The sequence below is a fragment of the Phyllopteryx taeniolatus genome, chromosome 19 (assembly GCF_024500385.1).
Source record: "Phyllopteryx taeniolatus isolate TA_2022b chromosome 19, UOR_Ptae_1.2, whole genome shotgun sequence".
Lineage (NCBI taxonomy): Eukaryota > Metazoa > Chordata > Actinopteri > Syngnathiformes > Syngnathidae > Phyllopteryx > Phyllopteryx taeniolatus.
The window spans coordinates 10,989,570-11,002,921 of record NC_084520.1 but is presented as its reverse complement, the minus strand read 5'-3'; the positions used below and the strand labels follow the sequence as shown (position 1 = coordinate 11,002,921).

Sequence of the window (13,352 nt, the reverse complement as noted above, 5' to 3'; positions counted from 1 at the left end):
CACGGTGGTGGTAGCATCATGCTTTGGGGCTGTTTTTCTTCAGCTCGAACTGTGGCCTTAGTCAAGGTGGAGGGAATTATGAACAGTTCCAAATAGCAGTCGATGTTAGCGCAAAACCTTCAGGCTTTTGCTCGAAAGTAAAAACATGTCAGGAAAAGCCTATAGTACTGGAACATCTGAACTTTATTTGGGGTTAATTAGAGGCACTTTAAATGGTGGCAGGTGTGTGCTGACTTCCATTTAACATGACTTTGAATGTGATTGGTTAATTCTAAACACAGCCAGATGCCAGCTATAAGAGGGTGTGAACATTTGTGCAACCACAAGATTTGAGTATTTATTTTTACTTCCCCTCTTGAAAAGAAAAAAAAAATCAACAGAGTTGTACAGGTTATAGGGCCACATTAATGGTGGGAAAAGTTTTGAAAAGGATTTTCAGGTTCATCCATTTATTTTTTTTTACATCACAAAAACCTGGCATTTGAACATGGGTGTACTATATATATATTTAAACATTTTTTTTTAATATATACACTGTGTATGGGCTAGCGCCTGCTAAAGGTGGTTGTGTGTGGCATCCAAAAAGTCTGTGGTGAGGAATAGGAACTTGTTCCTTCTTACTCATATTTTGATGGAGCATTTTGTCGGTCACCTTTGTCAATGGAAGACATTTTTCCAAAACCGGCCTTTTCTGTTCATTTAGTCTGGCCTGCTAGTCCGCTTTATGATTGATTCTTTGCTTTTTGTAATGACCCGGCTCTCCCAGCCAGCAGGTAATGTGTCTTGTGGGGGAGCTTGATGCCAATCGCGGTGAGAACGGGAATCTTAGTTGGGTGTGTGTGTGTGTGTGTGTGTGTGTGTGTGTGTGGGGCGAGACTCTGGTCCGCAATCTGGGAGTCAGGCTTTGAGCTGCTGTTCATAGTCTGCTGATTTATGCGCCTCGCAGGGAAATCTCTCATTTGTTGCTCTTTCATCTCATTTTTCCCCTCCACTCTCTCTCCCTCTCTCCTCCATTCTCCGTCCTCTCTCTCTCTCTCTCTCTCTCTCTCTCTCTCGTTTTCCCGTAATGTGATTCAGTGCAGCCGCTCGTCCCAGATGACACGCTATGCTTTGCCTGCGTGCCACTCTCCCTGCTTTTCTCTCGCTTACTCCAACATGAATGAGTCAAGAGGAATAGTTGATGAATAATAAGATAGAGCGGAAGGGAACATGCTATCTGGATGTCGTCGAGCAAAAGAACTCCTTTTGCTCCCCCGAACATATTCTTTGTAAGCACTGTTCAGTCCTTTATTGACACACTGAATGTGTTTGCATCCCCAGTGTGCGTGTGCGCATGTGTGTGCGTCTTCGAGCCTTCCGCGACCGCCTTGTTTGAGTAGCCCTGTCACTTGTGCAATTCTGTGGTGTCAAAACAGATCAGAAAGGTCTGGCTTGACTCCTGCCACTAAATACACACGCACACAGTCATACGCACTCATAGTCAGACACATACACACATGCTGGCGGGAGGCTCGATGCCAGGGCCCTTGGTGGTTGGAGGCTTATGAAAGGGTCGGACTGACGAGAGGTTGCCAAGTGTACGGCAATAGGCGTAGCAGCCAAACTAACGAGAGTCAGAACCTCTGACACACACACACACACACACACACACACTGGGATTGTAACGTCTGACTGAGTCTTTCAGTAGTGTGTGTGTGTGTGTGTGTGCGTGTCTGTGTGAGCGTGTATGTATTGTTTAGCAGCAGTCTATTCAACCCATTACATGCTGTTTTCTTCACACTCTTTAGAATTAGGACAAAATATAATGTAGTCCATGGCATGTCTTTCCAAGTTTTCTTTTCCCCGACGCGCATCATACTACAAAATAGTCAATTTTAGAGCTTGGTGGTGTATGCGGTTGATGGTGTAAATTTGGCCTACGGTATTGATTTGCACTATACCAAACAATCGAAATACCGCTTGTTGATGACGTCATCGTATCTGACTCAGTGTAAATATGGCTTCAAGCACGTCCAATCACGCATCTGGAGGAGCTGCCAGCTGTACGTGCATCCACGTTGAGCAGTCACCCATCCTCACTGCTTTCCTCGCTGTTCGGGAACTACCGGGGGGAACGCTAGGCACTAAGCTAACTTGCTCCGTACCAGCTATGAGCTGAGGCTGGCTCGCTAGTGCAGCTAATCACTTTCCCTACACAGTGCAGAGACGCTCCTCAGAGTGATTAATCTTCGTCTCCGTGGCCGCAAAAAGCTGCACGGCCAACACGTATCGTTATTGCGAAAGAAGGATGAGGTGTAGCTAACCATGTGACACACTGAGCAAGAACAGAGAATAGGTGAAGACTGAGAAGCCACGCTAACTGCTAAGCTAACGTGAAATGAAGCGTAGCGGGGTTAGGTGGTACGGTACACTTTTAACAGAAGTCCGGATGGAAGCGTGTTACAGTGGAGAGTCACCTTTAAACAGCAGATTAGCAGGTCAATTAATGTCTAGAGATAAAATACACAGCAAGCACACATGCCCGAAAACTGTGAATGAATGAGTACATTACCGCCTACGTCAGCCAGGAGAAGCCTAAGAGGTCAAAAGTACATCTAGTATATTGAATATTTATACTGTCAGCAATGTTATTGGTATTGGTTTGCACCATAGAGTGCCGAGTTTTAGTTTTGAGTTTTGAGATCCGTACACTAAATGTTCCAAAATAACATTATATCTTTGTTTTTATTTTATTTTTTTGATTTTTTAAAAAAATTGGTTAAATCAATTTAGTTTAACTAAGGAACCCATTCAGAAGTACTTTATTATTTCTCAACTTAATTTCATTTCGCAATACATATATACTGTTACACAGTGATAAGAATTTTAAGCCCGATCGCCCAGCCCTAGTCCAGTGCAAACATATACTGTAGCTTAACGTTTTGTACATGTTTTAAAACATTTTCCTGTGAGAACATTTTGCCTTGTAATATCAGTCATATTCCTTTTTTATCTTCCTTCTCTCCTCCTCTTCTATGGTTCTCCTCCCCCCTTCCCCTCTATAGAATACAGAAACCTTGGGACGATTGGGCCTGCTATCTTTCATCTCGCTGTTAGGTTTCACCTTCGATCTTTGCTCAGACATGTGACACGCGCACAAAAAAAACAGACTACGAGGTTATTATTTTTTTCCCCATGCACCTCAATCTTTTGTTTCATGTCGCTGCAAGCAGCATTCTGTACATATTTTATATGAGTAGTTTAAAATAAGTGCGAGAGAAGATTTGTTATCATCCAAAAATAAGATGCTAACCTTGGCTGCTTTTCATCATTTCACACCTTCCCTGGATTTTCCATTTAAAGCATTTATCATTTTACTGTTTCTAAACTGACAACCTGCCCTCATTGAACCGTGTTTAATTAAAATTGGCACTTATAAAAAAGGCTGCCTTGCACCTGTGAAACTTTCAGGGCGCTTAAATACAATGAGCCTGTTATTCTAAAAAAGTTTCCGAGCAACCTTTTGGGTTATAATCAAATAATCAAGTTTGGCATTGACATATTCCTATAATGATGTGTTTTTGAGTTCAACTGTAGTGCCCTCAATTATGTTAGTTAAATTTTAAAAAAAAACCTAAAATGGTTATTATTATTCCTGCAAATAGATTTGTCATTAGTTTACTTGTTAAAACAAAATAAATGTCAGATGCTTTAAATGCTTAACTTTTACTAAATGTACAGATTTTGGGGAGCAAAGTTCATTGTAAAGTTCCTGAAAAGATTGTGGGGACTCGTTAAAGTTTTATTATCTATGATGACACCAAAAATATGCTAAGCAGTCAAACCTGCAGGTCCACTACTCCCCCCCCCCCCCCCCCCCCCCCCCCGCCTCCCCCAGCCTGTACAAGCTTCAGTCATTTACTGTCAAGCATAAATCAACAAATCAAACTGTCAGTACAGATGAAGGAATTAAAGTGACGCAAGGTCCTCATTTTTGCTGTCTTGGATTGTCAGCATCTGATCGGAGGATTCAGTGCGACTGTATTGATACGCTTTTCTGTCACATGATGCCATCTGGGAGAGTGGCACGCATACAAGTGCATTTCCTACTTTAATCACCACTATGGGGACTTAATATAGCATCTTTCTCAGAAAGAGCGTTCTGTTTAAAGCAAATAACATAAATAGTAACATGCACCACATAATCTCAACTTCACTTGGGTCACAGTTGCTTTTATTTTATTTTTTTGATGTGCATGCACGTCTGCGGTTGATGTGAGGAACAAAGCCTGGCTGAATGGGGCTAGGGTGCGTTTGTTTAGCTGGTCTTTGCGACTCACGCAGCCCTCTACTGCCACACTGTACCTCGTCAGTTCACGCACGGCGTTTTCGCATTCATCATTTGGCGTTTGGGCTCAGAGCTACGGGGGGAAACAACGGGAGGATGTAACAGTGACAGATGGAAAGGGAATGTTGGGATCAGGGTAAAACAAAGGCGGAAACAGAGGGCAGGAAGAGAAGAAGGGGAGGAGGGGGAAAACGGACAGCAATAAGGTTTACGTTAGCGGTGGCCTCTCAGATGATTTTCCATATCAGTGGGCCAGAGGAAGCGGGCAAATATGATTTTCTCCTCAACTCACCAACATAAAACAGACTGAGTGGGCAGGGAGGGAGGTGACAGGAAAGAGGGAATGGGGGCAAAACAGGGAAAATGGATGGAGATAAGTAAATGGAAAAAGATGGAGACATGGGGGAAGGGTGGAGCTCAGACTGAAGAACAGCTGTGGGAAGAAAGGGGCACAGTTGAATGCTAAGCATCACAACTCGAAGAGCCCTAATCAATATCACTAAGTGTTTGACATAAAGCTTTTTATTGACTTATTTAATCAACATGAACTTTTATGTGTTGAAGGCATTTTAAGATGGCTATAACTTAAAAAATGGAGTGTGAAGCTTATAACTTAGTTTTTTTTTCTGTTGTATGTCGTAAAATATGAGGTACAGACAGACCAGTGAGTCTATCATTTTCTCTTTGACGTGCATGCGTGTGCCCACACTGCCAGGGGGCCAGACCGAGACGTACTGTATATGAGCTGTGTTTTATTATGACTGGCTGAAAGGCCACTGATCTACAGTTGTACAAGTGTGGTTTGCAGCTTGAAGGGAAAAAAAAGCAACACAAACAAAAAAATCTTCCAAAATATTTCAACATGGGCAGAAAAAATAGAACAGACACTAGAAAAAAAATAGATCAAGAAAAGAAGGTTTGCCCAAATTCTTTGTTGTTTTTTTTCTTAGACTTATATTGGAAGTACACACTGTGGACAAAAACCTTAGAACACTTCTTTATTACTGAATCAATGAATCCATTTGATAATAATAATAATAAAAGTAGCACCTTTAAAAAAAAATGACTTTACAAAGTGCTTTGAAAGAACAGGAAAGCATAAATAAAACAAAGTGAGTCAGAATCATTAAAAAGAAAAAAAAAGAACAAATCCTGATACATACTTCTACTAATTACAAGAACTCAAAAACATAGACTGATGTTGGTTGGTAATAACCCAAAAGAGTTGTGTGTGCGTGTGAGTGTGGTTGGATGGGGTTGTTGGGCTTAAGATGACATCACATAAAGCGGTGTTTGACAGTGAAACCAGTTAATCGCTGGTATCTCTTCCACATCCATCCATCCATCCATTTTCTGAGCCGCTTCTCCTCATTAGGGTCGCGGGCATGCTGGAGCCTATCCCAGCTGTCATCGGGCAGGAGGCGGGGTACACCCTGAACTGGTTGCCAGCCAATCGCAGGGAACATAGAAACAAACAACCATTCGCACTCACAGTCATGCCTACGGGCAATTTAGCGTCTCCAATTAATGCATGTTTTTGGGATGTGGGAGGAAACCGGAGTGCCCGGAGAAAACCCACGCAGGCACGGGGAGAACATGCAAACTCCACACAGGCGGGGCCGGGGATTGAACCCGGATCCTCAGAACTGTGAGGCTGACGCTCTAACCAGTCGGTCACCGTGCCGCCCTGTTCCACATCCATTGAAAAAAAAAAAAACATTTACAGCATAAAATGTATTTGAAAAATGCTGTATATATTGTAGTGTCTGTGTGTTAGATATGTGCTTCAAGAGGCGGTGCCTTAAGGAGTTTCATGTGACAGCAGCAAGTCTGCATGTGAGTGCCTGGGCGTAAGCAGTGACCGACAGCAGCTCTTGCGTGAGCATGTGAGGGCATTATAGTACTGTAAATTGGGCTGCAGCTATTGAATATTTTCAGACTGGATTATTCTAACGATTATCCCATGGATTAATTGAGTAAACAGGTAGAAATTAATTTTGCATTATTAAACAACAAACGTGCGTGTGAGGTGCAGACAGGTATTAATGTTCTCCACTAGGGGTCACCATCCTTACATTCTACACTATAATACAGTATCTGTGACTTTACTGGCTAACAGTGAACTGGCTGTGTTTTTGAGAGCCTGGGCGTCAGTTGTGGCCATAACAGCTCAGGTATGTCGGTGCTTATTACATGTTTATTTTGTTACCGTTTGTTCAATAAGACATAGTGCACCTGCAGCTGTGTCTATCCTTGACCACTTGGGGAAAAAAAAAAATAAAATACAAAAGTGATCCTGGGGGCATGAGCGATGGAGCGAGGGAAAACTGTACAGTGTAGATGTTGGGCAAGACCCCTAAACATTCCCTGAAAGAAAGAGCCAAGTCATATTTTTTTTATCCTGTTTCTGTAATGACCAGGTTTCCCACTATTTTTGTCTATATATTTCTATTTATAAAGACAAAAAAAAGAAGTGCCTGGGCGCACTGTGTGGTTGTCAGGCTGGGTTGGAGGTGAAGGTATTGCACACGCAGGCGTGTGAGCACGCGTGTATGTGCGCGCGCCGCTCTGATGCGAACTGTTGTCGTAATTGTCTCGGCGAGGCAGTGTTTATGGGTAACGACCCAGCCCACCACACTTGCTCCGTCTCCCCATCCAGCGACTAATTACCTGACTCCCTGTGGATTTGTTTTTTCCTTCCCCCGACAACTGTTCAGGTTGTTCCACCAAATGAGAGCGCGCTGATAAGTGCGGATACATTCAAACGAGCCAAACCAAACAGAGCCAGTTCACTCGCCGCTTCAACTGCTACGCTCGCTCTCGTCATGTGTACGTAGTGGAACCGTACCACGGAGTCCCTGTGTGATTTCTGTCGGAAAGACTTGTCAAGTGCTCAGCATGTTTAACCAGTAGCGGTGGAGAAATGTGTTGAAAATATCATTATGCTGCGATTCTAAGTGATTCCACTCCTCCATCCTTGTCCCGCAAATTTTGGTTCACAACACAAAGCAAAACAATCGACCAAGCGACGTCGAATAACTTGCAAACAATATTTTGATCAGTCTCTGCGACATCTCCTTAACCCGACATGAAAGTTGTCCCGGCTTGTCCACCAATATTACAGAAGCCAGAAGTAGGTGATCCAGAATTGTCATGGCAATGAAAGAGACATTATCTTAATTTCAAACCTGTGTAACTGCAAAATGATATTTAAAGTGATACTTACCTTAATTAATTAAGCATTTTCACATTAATATTCACTATGAGTTAATAAGGAAAAAATCTGGTGAGTATGTTTAAAAAAAATAATAATAATATTTGGGACATCTGCGGTACAAGTCTATCTTGAACAGAGGGCAGGTTTTTATTAGCGCTACTTTTATTGATATAATACTATTGTATTAGCAACCCAATATGGTGCGCTTGATTTTACTTTTCACAAAGAATAAATGCCTTCCACTATAGTGCTTGCTGCACGATACAATAAGTGAAAATTGTGTTTAACCGCTTCTTTATTTTTCAGGATGAACCATAAAGTTTACAACGAAGCGTTCTGTCATTTTCTTTTAGGCTTTACAGTAGAGGACATTTGTCTGCACATCTGTTCTCTTAATTAAACACGCTTTCATTCTTCTCCAGAGCCAAATTTAATCAGCAGCGTTCAGACATGTAACCTCTAACCTTTTTTTCTCCCCTGTCTCTCAGGTGCTTCCTTTATGGGTTCCTTCCTGTCCAGCAGTTTGGGGTCGCCGGCCTCCCACCCGCCTCACCCCTCGGGACCCGTTTCCTCCCCATCCTCTCCCTCTTACAGGAGCGGACCTCATTCGAACGCTTCCCCTATTTGGTTCCCTCATTCACATGAAGGTGACACACACACACGCACACGCACACACACACACACACACACATACACACACAACCACACACACAGACAACCACATGCGCATAGCATTTGGTCTTTGGTTAATCCAAGGTTTTGGTTTTGGGATTAGATGGCGATGAAGCCATTAAGTGGTTTAACCAACAGTGAGGACAAACACATGAAGCTGTGATGCCTCACATGACACTACTGAAAATACGCATACACACTTGCAGAACTCATCTGGCACTAGAAGCATGTGGCTTTGTGTTTTGCACCGGTTTTGGCAGAGTTTCAGTACCCCGACCCCCCAAAATTGGGTTCTAATTTCTCCTTGAACACGATCACTAAAAAGTCAATGTCATAAGTAAATATCACTCTTTTCAGTATACACACACCCTTCTTCTTTTTTTTCATTGACTTCCTTTCACTCATCATCCTTCGCCTCCTGACCCACTTTGAGGGTTTTATGAGGTCGTACACCCTCGTTACACACACACATATACAATTTCCATCGCTACAGAGGAAATTACATTGACTTACATTCATTTCCTGAGAACGACATTTAACCGCAAACCGAGACTTGACCCTAAAACATAATGATATACTTTATGGTAGGCTTAATTTTCATTCTCAAATACAGGTGTGTCCTCGCCAGCTGCACCACCTGCACAAACTATCCAATTTGAGAGATTTGTCATAAATAAAAGATAAATACGCTCAGTATTTATTAACATTGTCAGAGCGGCAATAATTTAACAGCGCGTTTCTTGTGGTTGTAGTGTAGCAGTGGTGTATGGATAGCCCGTTGAGTATTTATTTCATATCCTCGATACACGTCTGTAGGTCCATGTACAAGTACAGTCATTCTCAAAGTGTGGTACAACTACCACTAGTGGTACACGGGTTCCCTCTAATGGTACGCCAAAAAAACTCACTCCCTAACAAAAGTTCAGTTGTTTTTAACTTTTAAGCTCAATACATTTGTATTTATTCTTTAAGAACTTCATTTATTTTGGTTAAAATATTTTATATTGAATACATTTTTATTATTTTAGTACAATTCATGAGAAACACTTTGGCCTACTACGCTACTGTATATTAATGTTGTTCATTGTGGTGGCACTTGAAAAGCGAGGTAGTACTTGGTGTCAAAAGTTCAAGAACCACTGTACTAGCACACTCTTTGTCCTCACAACTAGCACACTAGTAGAACGAGTCTTTGTCTTACTAGTGATGTTTGTTCCACTACTCGTGACACTTTTGGCCTAGTTGTAACACTTAAACCTTACTTGTAAATGACCCTGCTGCAAAGGTAACGCTATTAGGCCCAGCTAGTTTTCATGTGTGGAGCACTAGTAGCTTTCTTGACCCTACTAGTAGCACTAAAATACCCACTGGTAGTTTTGACTAACTAATATGCCAAAGTTGTCCTTGTGCTGTTTGTCCTCTACTAAGTTGGATAACTACATGTTAATAGGAAGGCAAAACTGTGCACTCGTTGACAACTGTAAGCTACTAGTAGTACCAGTGACATAAAATTCTACTAGTTAACATCTAGCACTTCATTAGTAGTACTAGTAGCACACAGATATCAACTAGGGCACAGTTTTTACCTCGCTAGTAACCAGGGGCGGACTTGCCATGAGGCAAATGCCTGGTGCCCTGAGGTTTCCAGTCTGAGGCTGTATATCAAGGGTATCGAATAAATGTTCAAACGGTTTTCCATAGTGGAGTACTGATTGATGTGTGATGTACTGCGTCATGCTGGCTAGTGTGTAATATTTGGCCACTCTGAGCGAAATAAGGTGACCAAATATATTTCTATAAAACATAACAGACAGCTCATGTATGTAAAATCTCATTGAGCGTGTGTGATGAAGGATCCAGAGAGTGTATGTGTGTGTAGACCCATCGCCTCACAGCATAGTAAAAACCTCAAACACTGAAACCGTACCCCTATTTCCACCATCTTCTCTCCACCCCTGTCCAGAGGCCCCACCTTCAGGGCCCCCCTGTGGGCTAACGGACCTCCAACGGCCCCCTTCCTGATCAGAAAGATCTACACCACACAGTGTCCTCTTTTGACAGTTAACCGTTTGTGGCCAAACAACGAGTTTGACGTAGCAGTTATCTGTACTTTTCAGGGGCATATGTGTGTGTATTTTAGCATTGTGTATTGTGCACAAGAGGCTGTATTATGCCTCACCTCTTCTTCCCAAAATGTGTGAAGGTGAAAATTAAAAAGGAAAAAGAACTCTCAACATGACAACTCTTGTTGGTGTGGATTGAAATAGAACCTAGTCAGCCGTCGAGTCGGTTTTCTTAATAATCAATATGGTATTGATGCATGAAATCAATTGGATGACTGGTGGTGCTCTATATGAGCTGCATAATTCTGGTGCCGTATACATATTGACTTCCACTCTCTACTCAGTAACGTAAACAATGTCGCTGTTACAGTGGTGCCATGAGATCACATATCCCCATTGAAATGAACGGAAAACTTGACAATTTTTTCAAAATGTTTTTTAATAAGGAAAATAGCACCCTGTAATATTGGATTTTTTAAAAACAGAGTAGTAACATGATTAAATACAATTCAATGTATTGTGCTGCTCCTGGTGTGCCCACGTTGGCCACCGGATGGCAGTATAATAGACAGGAAACGAGTAAGAGTCGCCACTATTCTCAGGGATTTAGTATGCTACAAAATTCTATATTTTTTGCAGAGGATCAAGAATATATGCCTGAGTATTGTGGTATTGTCTGTCTGCATGTGTTGTTCCACCATTTGTGTTCAAATATCCGTTGCTTAAAGGTTTATAACATCGCGCCTATTGATGCTCTTTGTGAGCCCGTCAATGACGTTTTCCTTTGTGTTAGCATTAAGCTAGCGGAGGCATTCCTCAGGCGAAGTTGTTTGGCTGTTTTAAATACACAACGTGTAATTCCCTTTGTTTTATGTTTAGTTTGACAGTAAACTTCAACTGGGAGTGTTATTAAACAGCTTGACACCTCATTTTTTTGAAGAATTGTTCTTTATCGGCCAAACTGCTGCTTGTTGTGAAGTGAGTTGAGTTGACTGCCACGGGACATCGCTCGTATAGTTTGCGCTCGCAAGTCAAAGCAAAAAAATCATCCGACTGACGGCTCATATCTTAAAAACTTGTGAGCCGAGTCAGTCACATCTTTACCTATTTAACTGTTATAAAATGTGAAACATTTGACATTTTTCATCAAGAAAAGATGTTTTTATGTCTGTGTGAGTAATAAAAACCTGTTACCAAATCATTTTATGTCAACCGTTTAGCTCACATGGAAATCAGATGTGGAGACATTTTTAAGGGTAACTTGGCACTTGGCAAAAAAAAAAGGAGACGTGCAGCCCATAAAAGTGGAAACATTATATAGTCCTGCAGTGACAACGGCAATTTAATTCTGACAGTAAACCCTGACTAATTAATACATTTTCAAGGGAATGGATAATGACAAGAAACAGCGTGGCTGACTCTATAAGAGGGAGGAGACAAAGTCACATCTCAATATGCACGTGTGCTTCTCGTCTTTGGCAGTTTTCAAAAGGCAAGGTTCAAATTTTTTTGACAAATTTGTACAAAACAGTTGGACCACAGAAATGTGATTCAGCGTTCTAGTTCTGAAACGAGACAACCGGCTCATTTGTAGCTCATCTGGCAATAAATAGCAACATTTAAGCCCTGGAAATGAGCACTAATGTCTCCTGGAGTGGCTGTCTTATAAATCAGCTTCATAGAAAGAAGAGGCGGCGGGATGGCAACGGAGCAGAGAGCAGCCGCAGTCAATGGAGAGCACGGATGTGTGTGCGTGGGTGTGGGTGTGTGTGTTGCCTATCAGACAGATTTTGTGTCTGCAGTGGCTCAGCTTTTGATGTTCTGAACACGTGTGTGCGTGCACATTCGCATTCACGAGCACGCCGGCACACTACAAATGATTGTTTTTAAGAATTCAAGCCAGGGAGCTCCGCTGGGCGCGCTGCCAGTTGGCCAGTGTCCAGAGAGTGGAGTGTGGAGCCAGCACAAAGAGGAGAGACCTGGCCGACACACGCACGCACGCGTGCTCACACACATACACGCACACACACCTGTCCTTGTTTCATGGCTCCTCTTCTTACTTTCTTCGCCGCCGTCCTCTCATCTCTTCCATCTCAAAGCTCTCCACTTCCCTTTCACTCCTCCCTTCATCTTCCATTCCGCCTCATCCCAAACAACGCACACACATTTGCCTCCCTGTACGCCTCATGGCAGCAACATCGCATTACGGGCTTTTCATATTGACAGGCCCTCTTCTTTTGGTCTCTCTTTTACTCGCTTTCATTTATTCAATCTCTAACCCTTCGTCTTTTTGGTCCCCCATCTCATTTTTTTATTTTTTAGTTTAGTCTTTGTTCCTCTCATCTTCCCTCCCCTCCTGAATTTTATCACTTGTCATTACTCGGGGGATTGGCTTTAGATGGCTGATAAAACCTTTTGGCTAATTGTTGCCATTTAGATTCACTGGTTGTTAACCATTCAGAGTAATCACGCGCACGTACACACGCACACAGTGTTGCGTACCCCCGCCGGCCCCCCGCCACCCCACCAAGCACACACACACACACACACACACGGACACGTCGGAGCAGAAAAGGGGGTGTTGGTGGTTTTGCAGTGTGACTGTGGAATGCGTAGTTTTTATGGAGTGCTGTTTACTTTGGCCACCACCATTAAACTTTTAACGGCTGCCAATTAACGGGACAGCAAGGACACTCTGTGGGGCATGAAACCAGCTGCCGAAGAACAGAGCACGCACACAAACACGATTCGAGCCTTTTGGTCCCCCTGTGTGTAGAGGGTGCCGCTTGTATGGTGTGTGTTGCTGTGATTTTTGCAGTTTCATCTTCACATGCACACAGCCACAGTGATCCGAACCCAATTCTTACAGCCTTCCATTCCCTGTCAGCACCACCGCCGAGACCTCCGCAATTTCACAATACAGTTCAAAGTCCTTGAAGACGGGGAGCAGAGTGGAACGACCATTTACCTCCCAGCGACCTCCTGGGAGGGTTGTGTGTGTGCGTGCGCGCACTGTGAGAGTTCACAGTATTTGTCTTGGGTTTGGGGGGGGTGAAGAAATGTGTTTAGGAGG

The 13,352-nt window shown here is 42.8% G+C and overlaps 1 protein-coding gene across 7 annotated transcripts in view; it reads left to right on the top strand.

Annotated features, from left to right (window-relative positions):
- The window catches only part of bahcc1b (BAH domain and coiled-coil containing 1b), a 115,001-nt gene that overhangs the window by 60,688 nt on the left and 40,961 nt on the right, over positions 1–13,352 (top strand). For all 7 annotated transcript variants that reach the window (XM_061755569.1, XM_061755571.1, XM_061755572.1 and 4 more), the window contains exon 3: positions 8,033–8,191. In XM_061755569.1, the coding sequence (XP_061611553.1) occupies positions 8,033–8,191 (159 nt within the window). The remainder of the gene's footprint in view (positions 1–8,032; positions 8,192–13,352) is intronic.